The 11,231-nt window shown below is 56.9% G+C and overlaps 1 protein-coding gene across 1 annotated transcript; it reads right to left on the bottom strand.

The window, feature by feature from the left end:
* Positions 1-1,640: 1,640 nt before the first annotated feature.
* Positions 1,641-10,651, bottom strand: CMTR2 (cap methyltransferase 2). Its single transcript, XM_073564374.1, has 2 exons — positions 10,503-10,651; positions 1,641-4,396 (listed from the first exon to the last, which is right to left on the bottom strand). The coding sequence occupies exon 2, from the start codon at positions 4,381-4,383 to the stop codon at positions 2,155-2,157; it is 2,229 nt and encodes a 742-aa protein (XP_073420475.1). The 5' UTR covers positions 4,384-4,396; positions 10,503-10,651; the 3' UTR covers positions 1,641-2,154.
* Positions 10,652-11,231: the final 580 nt, after the last annotated feature.

Here is an 11,231-nt window from a genome sequence, read left to right as displayed (position 1 = left end):
TGGGTCACCGTGGGAGCAGGGCAGTCAGGAGCTCACTGGGAGGGTCACCGTGGGAGCAGGGCAGTCAGGAGCTCACTGGGAGGGTCACCGTGGGAGCAGGGCAGTCAGGAGCTCACTGGGAGGGTCACCGTGGGAGCAGGGCAGTCCGGAGCTCACAGGGAGGGTGACTTCATTGGGTTTTGGCAAGATAGGAGGATTGTCTAGAGCTCACGGGGTGGGTCATCATAGGAGTGGAATGGTCTGGAGCTTACGTGGCGAGTCCTTACAGGAAGAGGACAGTAAAAAGCTCATGCAGTGGGTCATTATAGAAGTCGATCAGGAGCTAAGGGGGGAATAATAGGAGCAGGATAGCGTAGAGCTCACACAGTGGGTCATTTTATGAGCAGGACAGTCAAGAGCTAAGGGGGGTTCATAACAGGAGCAGAATAGTCTGGCACTCATGGGGTGAGCTATCATAACAGGATAGTCAGGAGCTCAGAGGGTAGATCACTATAGGAGTAGGATGATTAGTGATCATGGGGTGGGCCATCATAGATGCATGGATGTTCTGGACTTCATGACGTGGATCATTATAGGAACGGGATGGTCAGAAATTCATTGGGAGGGTCCATCATAGGAATGGAATGGTCTGGAATTGATGGAGTGGGTCATTATATGAGCAGGACATTCAGCTCACGGGGTTGTTCATGAGAGAGGAGGGACTGTCAGGAGCTCGCGGGGTTGTTCATGAGAGAGGAGGGACTGTCAGGAGCTCGCGGGGTTGTTCATGAGAGAGGAGGGACTGTCAGGAGCTCGCGGGGTTGTTCATGAGAGAGGAGGGACTGTCAGGAGCTCGCGGGGTTGTTCATGAGAGAGGAGGGACTGTCAGGAGCTCGCGGGGTTGTTCATGAGAGAGGAGGGACTGTCAGGAGCTCGCGGGGTTGTTCATGAGAGAGGAGGGACTGTCAGGAGCTTGCGGGGTTGTTCATGAGAGAGGAGGGTCTGTCAGGAGCTCACGGGGTTGTTCCTGAGAGGAGGGACAGGCGCTCGCGGGGTTGTTCCTGAGAGGAGGGACTGAGAGGAGCTTGCAGGGTTGTTCCTGAGAAAGGAGGGACTGTCAGGAGCTCGCGGGGTTATTCCTGAGAGGAGGGACTGTCAGGCGCTCGTGGGGTTGTTTCTGATAGAAGAGGGACGGTCAGGCGCTCACGGGGCTGTTCCCAATAAAGGAGGGACTGTCAGGAGCTTGCGGGGTTGCTCCTGAGAGAGGAGGGACTGTCAGGAGCTCTCGGGGTTGCTCCTGAGAGAGGAGGGACTGTCAGGAGCTCGCGGGGTTGCTCCTGAGAGAGGAGGGACGGTCAGAAGCTCGAGGGTTGTTCCTGAGAGAGGAGGGACGGTCAGGAGCTCGCGGGGTTGTTCCTGAGAGAGGAGGGACGGTCAGGAGCTCGAGGGTTGTTCCTGAGAGAGGAGGGACGGTCAGGAGCTCGAGGGTTGTTCCTGAGAGAGGAGGGACGGTCAGGAGCTCGAGGGTTGTTCCTGAGAGAGGAGGGACGGTCACGAACTCAGGGGTTCTTCCTGATAGACGAGGGACAGTCAGGAGCTCACAAACACCCATCTGAGGAATGCACTAGAAAATCTGTCATAGGACCAGTTCAGTCAGAAGCTCAATGGAAAACAGTTGATATTTCACTGGGTGACAATCCACCATAAGAATGACAATCAGAAACGAAAAGGTTGTTTTAATCATGCTGTGTAACGGGACAGTCAGTACAGAATGACTGTTTAACCCAAGTCCCACTGCTCGGTGCTTCACGGCGGCCGACCATTTACATTCACCTTCCCACCCGCTTGGTTGCCATCCATCTCCACCCTTCTCTGGCTCTATGGAAACAAGTGTCAATGAAACAGGGTTTTTGGAAATTGAGGGGAAACAAGCAGGTGGGAAGGTGCCTACAAATTATTGGCCCAGCTGTGAAGCACGGAGCGCCTGTGCTTGGTTTGATCAGTCATTCTGTGCTGCCCGAGCCCCTGATGATCCAACTAGGACCAGTCCAGCACAGGAATTACAACAATCACTAAACTGTAGCGGCCACGAAGGCCTGCGGGTCATAAAATAAACGGAATCTTATAAGTGCAGACTATTCACAAGTCCGGAAGCTTGGGGCAGTACAAAGCTTTTCACTTCAGTTCTGGATGCTCCGAAACCTGGACTGTGCTTGATAAAGTCTTTTCATGTTCACAGAGGCCGATTACATGGAGGCTATGGCTGATTATGGCACAATTCAAGTCCCAAAGGAATTCCAGGATGGAGCCTTTCAGGAGTTCCTCCATGGGTATAAACTCCAGGACCTGATGGGGAGAGTCCGAGCTCACCAACTGGTCCACCAGCTGCTGTAACTGGTGAAGTCGCTGGAGAACGGAACTGGGAAGAGGCTGGTAACCACAGCACAGGAGTACAGCACTGGTCCCGTGGGTAAGATGGCCGACGGGACAAGAGAAACTGATGACATGAAAGCAATGGCACAAGACGTACACAATACTAGCAGTAAAGCGGGTCAACGATGACAGAAGAGGCAGAAGGAAGGAGTCACCTGCCTGTAACTGCTGAAAAGCCTGAAGAATCAAGGCGATGAGCTGCTGCTGGTAGACTGGGTGCCCATCATGAAGGACAGAGACGGGTAGATGCAGAGGGGCACATTCTAGGAATCCTGAAGACAACTGCCTTTGGTAAAGAACCTCAAAGACAGAATATGCCCCACAAACCAGTACTTGACGCCCATCCTCTGCCAGCTCCAACAATGACAACACTACATCTCCTGCCGGCTGAAGAGGACAGGAAGGGCAGGAGAACGATGCCAGGGAGGCGATAGGGCCTCCTTCAGAACAACCCTCGATGGTTTCATTATATTTACAGAGCAGTTCACAGTCACAGAACGAGGAGCTCTGGATCCTTGAGAGCCGCTGCCCCTGGAGGAAGTACCAGTCTTCATGTTTCAGTGGATTGCTGGAACCTTGCAGGAGGCAGCCTCTACCCAGGTTACCGGCCACATGTTCCTTCAAGAAGGAGCTGAAGTATCCCTGAGCCACCTTCTCAGGCCATGTCCGAGCTTCCTGCTGCTTCCTCTCATTGTAGGTATCTGTGCGGCGGTTGCGACTTCCCACCCACCGCATATTAAAGCTGCAACCCACCTGCGGCTTCCGAACCAACCAATTTTTCCTGGCAATGTATTTGATTTGGAACCTCTGCAGGTAATAGGAGACAGCAGAGTCCCGCAGAAAATCCAGGTGCAGCTTGTCCTCCGAGCCCATATGTGAGAAAAGTTTCAGGTTCTCCAGGATGGTATGTGTCTGATGCTTATAAAAGAAGGTGCAGCAATCTAGATGGCACTGCAGGAACGACTCTGGGAGAGACTGATGAGGAAACAAGGATTGTGGTCCCACCTCTGCCCCAAAATGTGCTATCATTTTCCTAAGATGCCCTTGGATGGCCTCTTTACCCAAGTAGCCCAAGCACACCACATACACCTCAGAGTTGCCTGCCTTGCTGGTGCCAGGTTTTATTATGTGGACCGTCTGGAAGCAGCAGTTCAGAAGATACATGAGATTAACAGAAGAATGCTGAAACAGAGTGAACATCTTCAAGACAAAGGATCCTCCAAGCCCGAGGGTGGCCAGACAGGTGACCACCTCACAGTAGTGCAGAGGATAGACTAGCGTCTCCTGTTCTCCGGGGTTTCCCTGGCAGTCAAAACTGCCATCTGCGGTGACCAGGTGTACGGAGGACATGTTACTGATGAACTTCTGTAACCCCTCCAAATGTCTGGTGCTCATGATGTCCCCAGTGTTGTCTGGGCCAAAGTACCACCAGGGTAAGGTGTTGGCAATCAGGCGGTCATCAGCAATCATCACCAGACCATCGTTGGCCTCGTGGTATGGGTTTAGCGTGTTCGCCACCCAGTTCCAGTCACAGCGCTCAACCTGGGTTTTCATGTAGTGGTTGAGGCTGGAGACGAAGGCTCCCGGGGCCTCACACAAGTGTAGGGTGTTCAGCTCATAGCTCCACAGCGCCGTGTTGGGAATCAGGGGGTACGAGCATAAGATCTCATGAAACTTACACCAGGCCTGAGTGCACAGCTCCGCATTGGCCTGTCTCCGCACCTCAGGCACTATTTTCCCAGCTTGGTTTGTGAAGGATGTGTGTCGGTGCCAGGCGTCCAGCTTCTTATCACTCAGAAGGTTTTTCACCTGGTTCAGAGACTCCTTCAGGGCCAGAAAGCGACTGAACTCCTTGTGGTCTGAGCTGAGGATCTCGGAGGCTGCGGGCAGATGCCAGTCTCTCTGCTTGTCGTAGGTGAAGCGCTTATCAAACAGACTCTGGATCTCTGGAGGGAAACCACAGCTGGACATTGTGCCCGGCGGCCTGCGAAGAACAGCAGCTGGTTACCAACCACACCCAGGATGTCCTGCCTCCACAAAACCAGCACACCTGACCAAGCATCAGCACCACTCCTCCTCCTCTATATACGGTGCTGTGCCCCACTCCTCCTCCATACACGGTGCTGTACCCCACTCCTCCTCCATACACGGTGCTGTACCCCACTCCTCCTCCATACACGGTGCTGTACCCCACTCCTCCTCTATACACGGTGCTGTACTCCATTCCTCTATACACGGTGCTGTACTCCATTCCTCTATATACGGTGCTGCGCCCCGGTCCTCCTCCATACACGGTGCTGCGCCCCACTCCTCCTCCATACACGGTGCTGCACCCCACTCCTCCTCCATACACGGTGCTGTACCCCACTCCTCCTCCATACACGGTGCTGTACCCCACTCCTCCTCCATACACGGTGCTGTACTCCATTCCTCTATATACGGTGCTGTACCCCACTCCTCCTCTATATACGGTGCTGTACCCCACTCCTCCTCTATATACGGTGCTGTACCCCACTCCTCCTCTATATGCGGTGCTGTACCCCACTCCTCCTCTATACGCGGTGCTGTGCCCCACTCCTCCTCTATACGCGGTGCTGCGCCCCACTCCTCCTCTATACGCGGTGCTGCGCCCCGGTCCTCCTCTATACGCGGTGCTGCGCCCCGGTCCTCCTCTATACGCGGTGCTGCGCCCCACTCCTCCTCTATACGCGGTGCTGCGCCCCACTCCTCCTCTATACGCGGTGCTGCGCCCCGGTCCTCCTCTATACGCGGTGCTGCGCCCCGGTCCTCCTCTATACGCGGTGCTGCGCCCCGGTCCTCCTCTATACGCGGTGCTGCGCCCCGGTCCTCCTCTATACGCGGTGCTGCGCCCCGGTCCTCCTCTATACGCGGTGCTGCGCCCCGGTCCTCCTCTATACGCGGTGCTGCGCCCCGGTCCTCCTCTATACGCGGTGCTGCGCCCCGGTCCTCCTCTATACGCGGTGCTGCGCCCCGGTCCTCCTCTATACGCGGTGCTGCGCCCCGGTCCTCCTCTATACGCGGTGCTGCGCCCCGGTCCTCCTCTATACGCGGTGCTGCGCCCCGGTCCTCCTCTATACGCGGTGCTGCGCCCCGGTCCTCCTCTATACGCGGTGCTGCGCCCCGGTCCTCCTCTATACGCGGTGCTGCGCCCCGGTCCTCCTCTATACGCGGTGCTGCGCCCCGGTCCTCCTCTATACGCGGTGCTGCGCCCCGGTCCTCCTCTATACGCGGTGCTGCGCCCCGGTCCTCCTCTATACGCGGTGCTGCGCCCCGGTCCTCCTCTATACACGGTGCTGCGCCCCGGTCCTCCTCTATACACGGTGCTGCGCCCCGGTCCTCCTCTATACACGGTGCTGCGCCCCGGTCCTCCTCTATACACGGTGCTGCGCCCCGGTCCTCCTCTATACACGGTGCTGCGCCCCGGTCCTCCTCTATACACGGTGCTGCGCCCCGGTCCTCCTCTATACACGGTGCTGCGCCCCGGTCCTCCTCTATACACGGTGCTGCGCCCCGGTCCTCCTCTATACACGGTGCTGCGCCCCGGTCCTCCTCTATACACGGTGCTGCGCCCCGGTCCTCCTCTATACACGGTGCTGCGCCCCGGTCCTCCTCTATACACGGTGCTGCGCCCCGGTCCTCCTCTATACACGGTGCTGCGCCCCGGTCCTCCTCTATACACGGTGCTGCGCCCCGGTCCTCCTCTATACACGGTGCTGCGCCCCGGTCCTCCTCTATACACGGTGCTGCGCCCCGGTCCTCCTCTATACACGGTGCTGCGCCCCGGTCCTCCTCTATACACGGTGCTGCGCCCCGGTCCTCCTCTATACACGGTGCTGCGCCCCGGTCCTCCTCTATACACGGTGCTGCGCCCCGGTCCTCCTCTATACACGGTGCTGCGCCCCGGTCCTCCTCTATACACGGTGCTGCGCCCCGGTCCTCCTCCTCCTCTATATACAGTGCTGTGCCCTGGTCCTCCTCCTCCTCTATATACAGTGCTGTACCCGGTCCTCCTCCTCTATATACAGTGCTGTTCCCAGGTCCTCCTCTATATACAGTGCTGTGCCCGCTCCTCCTCTATATACAGTGCTGTGCCCGGTCCTCCTCCTCTACATACAGTGCTGTGCCCCGGTCCTCCTCTTCTATATACAGTGCTGTGCCCCGGTCCTCCTCCTCCTCTATATACAGTGCTGTGCCCCGGTCCTCCTCTATATACAGTGCTGTGCCCGCTCCTCCTCTATATACAGTGCTGTGCCCGCTCCTCCTCCTCTATATACAGTGCTGTACCCGCTCCTCCTCCTCTATATACAGTGCTGTGCCCCAGTCCTTCTCTATATACAGTGCTGTCCCTGCTCCTCCTCCTCCTCTATATACAGTGCTGGGCCCCGGTCCTCCTCCTCCTCTATATACAGTGCGGTGCCCCGGTCCTCCTCCTCCTCTATATACAGTGCGGCGCCCCGGTCCTCCTCCTCCTCTATATACAGTGCGGTGCCCCGGTCCTCCTCCTCGTCTATATACAGTGCTGTACCCGCTCCTCCTCTATATACAGTGCTGTGCCCCAGTCCTCCTCTATATACAGTGCTGTCCCTGCTCCTCCTCTATATACAGTGCTGTGCCCCGGTCCTCCTCCTCCTCTATATACAGTGCTGTGCCCCGGTCCTCCTCCTCCTCTATATACAGTGCTGTGCCCCGGTCCTCCTCTATATACAGTGCTGTGCCCCGGTCCTCCTCTATATACAGTGCTGTGCCCCGGTCCTCCTCCTCCTCTATATACAGTGCTGTGCCCCGGTCCTCCTCCATATACAGTGCTGTGCCCCGGTCCTCCTCTATATACAGTGCTGTGCCCCGGACCTCCTCCTCCTCTATATACAGTGCTGTGCCCCGGTCCTCCTCCTCCTCTATATACAGTGCTGTGCCCCGGTCCTCCCCCTCCTCTATATACAGTGCAGTGCCCCGAACCTCCTCCTCCTCTATATACAGTGCTGTGCCCCGAACCTCCTCCTCCTCTATATACAGCGCTGTCCCCGGTCCTCCTCTATATACAGCGCTGTCCCCGGTCCTCCTCTATATACTGTGCTGTGCCCCGGTCCTCCTCCTCTATATACAGTGCTGTGCCCCGGTCCTCTATATACAGTGCTGTCCCCCGATCCTCCTCCTCTATATACAGTGCTGTGCCCCGGTCCTCCTCTATATACCGTGCTGTGCCCCGGTCCTCCTCTATATACAGTGCTGTGCCCCGGTCCTCCTCCTCTATATACAGTGCTGTGCCCCGGTCCTCCTCCTCTATATACAGTGCTGTGCCCCGATCCTCCTCCTCTATATACAGTGCTGTGCCCCGATCCTCCTCCTCTATATACAGTGCTGTGCCCCGGTCCTCCTCTATATACAGTGCTGTGCCCCGGTCCTCCTCCTCTATATACAGTGTTGTGCCCCGGTCCTCCTCTATATACAGTGCTGTGCCCCGGTCCTCCTCCTCTATATACAGTGCTGTGCCCCGGTCCTCCTCTATATACAGTGCTGTGCCCCGATCCTCCTCCTCTATATACAATGCTGTGCCCCGGTCCTCCTCCTCTATATACAATGCTGTGCCCCGGTCCTCCTCCTCTATATACAGTGCTGTGCCCCGGTCCTCCTCCTCTATATACAGTGCTGTGCCCCGGTCCTCCTCTATATACAGTGCTGTGCCCCGGTCCTCCTCCTCTATATACAGTGCTGTGCCCCGATCCTCCTCCTCTATATACAGTGCTGTGCCTCGGTCCTCCTCTATATACAGTGCTGTGCCCCGGTCCTCCTCCTCTATATACAGTGCTGTGCCCCGGTCCTCCTCTATATACAGTGCTGTGCCCCGATCCTCCTCCTCTATATACAGTGCTGTGCCCCGATCCTCCTCCTCTATATACAGTGCTGTGCTCCGGTCCTCCTCCTCTATATACAGTGCTGTGCCCCGGTCCTCCTCCTCTATATACAGTGCTGTGCCCCGATCCTCCTCCTCTATATACAGTGCTGTGCCCCGGTCCTCCTCCTCTATATACAGTGCTGTGCCCCGTTCCTCCTCCTCTATATACAGTGCTGTGCCCCGATCCTCCTCCTCTATATACAGTGCTGTGCCCCGGTCCTCCTCCTCCTCTATATACAGTGCTGTGCCCCGGTCCTCCTCTATATACAGTGCTGTGCCCCGGTCCTCCTCCTCCTCTATATACAGTGCTGTGCCCCGGTCCTCCTCCTCTATATACAGTGCTGTGCCCCGGTCCTCCTCCTCTATATACAGTGCTGTGCCCCGGTCCTCCTCCTCTATATACAGTGCTGTGCCCCGGTCCTCCTCCTCTATATACAGTGCTGTGCCCCGATCCTCCTCCTCTATATACAGTGCTGTGCCCCGATCCTCCTCCTCTATATACAGTGCTGTGCCCCGGTCCTCCTCTATATACAGTGCTGTGCCCCGGTCCTCCTCCTCTATATACAGTGCTGTGCCCCGATCCTCCTCCTCTATATACAGTGCTGTGCCCCGGTCCTCCTCTATATACAGTGCTGTGCCCCGGTCCTCCTCCTCTATATACAGTGCTGTGCCCCGATCCTCCTCCTCTATATACAGTGCTGTGCCCCGATCCTCCTCCTCTATATACAGTGCTGTGCCCCGGTCCTCCTCCTCTATATACAGTGCTGTGCCCCGGTCCTCCTCCTCTATATACAGTGCTGTGCCCCGGTCCTCCTCCTCTATATACAGTGCTGTGCCCCGATCCTCCTCCTCTATATACAGTGCTGTGCCCCGGTCCTCCTCCTCTATATACAGTGCTGTGCCCCGGTCCTCCTCCTCCTCTATATACAGTGCAGAGCCCCGCTCCTCCTCCTCCTCTATATACAGTGCTGTGCCCCGCTCCTCCTCCTCCTCTATATACAGTGCAGAGCCCCGCTCCTCCTCCTCCTCTATATACAGTGCTGTGCCCCAGTCCTCCTCCTCCTCTATATACAGTGCTGTGCCCCAGTCCTCCTCCTCTATATACAGTGCTGTGCCCCAGTCCTCCTCCTCCTCCTCCTCTATATACAGTGCTGTGCCCCGGTCCTCCTCCTCTATATACAGTGCTGTGCCCCGCTCCTCCTCTATATACAGTGCTGTGCCCCGCTCCTCCTCCTCCTCTATATACAGTGCTGTGCCCCGCTCCTCCTCCTCCTCTATATACAGTGCAGAGCCCCGCTCCTCCTCCTCCTCTATATACAGTGCAGTGCCCCGCTCCTCCTCCTCCTCTATATACAGTGCTGTGCCCCAGTCCTCCTCCTCTATATACAGTGCTGTGCCCCAGTCCTCCTCCTCCTCCTCTATATACAGTGCTGTGCCCCGGTCCTCCTCCTCTATATACAGTGCTGTGCCCCGCTCCTCCTCTATATACAGTGCTGTGCCCCGGTCCTCCTCTATATACAGTGCTGTGCCCCGCTCCTCCTCCTCCTCTATATACAGTGCAGAGCCCCGCTCCTCCTCCTCCTCTATATACAGTGCTGTGCCCCAGTCCTCCTCCTCTATATACAGTGCTGTGCCCCAGTCCTCCTCCTCCTCCTCTATATACAGTGCTGTGCCCCGGTCCTCCTACTCTATATACAGTGCTGTGCCCCAGTCCTCCTCCTCCTCCTCTATATACAGTGCTGTGCCCCGGTCCTCCTCCTCTATATACAGTGCTGTGCCCCGCTCCTCCTCCTCTATATACAGTGCTGTGCCCCGGTCCTCCTCTATATACAGTGCTGTGCCCCGCTCCTCCTCCTCCTCTATATACAGTGCAGAGCCCCGCTCCTCCTCCTCCTCTATATACAGTGCTGTGCCCCGGTCCTCCTCTATATACAGTGCTGTGCCCCGCTCCTCCTCCTCCTCTATATACAGTGCAGAGCCCCGCTCCTCCTCCTCCTCTATATACAGTGCTGTGCCCCAGTCCTCCTCCTCTATATACAGTGCTGTGCCCCAGTCCTCCTCCTCCTCTATATACAGTGCTGTGCCCCGATCCTCCTCCTCTATATACAGTGCTGTGCCCCGCTCCTCCTCCTCCTCCGGTCTCTCCCGGTGTTTCTCGGTCTCTTCAGGTTTTTACCTTTCTCCTGATCTGCAGTTGATCCCGGAAGTAACAACCAGCAGTCACGTGGCCGCAGTCCTCTTATATCACGTGACTGATGTCGTCTCCATAGTAACTGCCGCCCTGAAGGAGGACGACCGCCGCCCTCAGCGTCACCGTCAGAGATGACCGCCGCCCTCAGCGTCACCGTCAGAGATGACCGCCGCCCTCAGCGTCACCGTCAGAGATGACCGCCGCCCTCAGCGTCACCGTCAGAGATGATTCCTTAATCCTCCGTTTTTCTGGATAATTTCTCAAGAATTCCCGGGGACTAAAGGGCCTTTTACACTCTCGCTATATGTGACACGCAGCGGGGCTCTCGCTATATGTGACACGCAGCGGGGCTCTCGCTATATGTGACACGCAGCGGGGCTCTCGCTATATGTGACACTCAGCGGCGCTCTCGCTATATGTGACACGCAGCGGGGCTCTCTCTATATGTGACACGCAGCGGGGCTCTCGCTATATGTGACACGCAGCGGGGCTCTCGCTATATGTGACACTCAGCGGCGCTCTCGCTATATGTGACACGCAGCGGGGCTCTCGCTATATGTGACACGCAGCGGGGCTCTCGCTATATGTGACACGCAGCGGGGCTCTCGCTATATGTGACACTCAGCGGCGCTCTCGCTATATGTGACACGCAGCGGGGCTCTCGCTATATGTGACACGCAGCGGGGCTCTCGCTATATGTGACACGCAGCGGGG

Source organism: Dendrobates tinctorius, unplaced genomic scaffold, assembly GCF_039654945.1.
Source record: "Dendrobates tinctorius isolate UK_male_01 unplaced genomic scaffold, ASM3965494v1 ptg000450l, whole genome shotgun sequence".
Classification (NCBI taxonomy): Eukaryota; Metazoa; Chordata; class Amphibia; order Anura; family Dendrobatidae; genus Dendrobates; species Dendrobates tinctorius.
The sequence above is the reverse complement of the archived record's forward strand: the minus strand, read 5'-3'. Positions and strand labels throughout refer to the sequence as shown.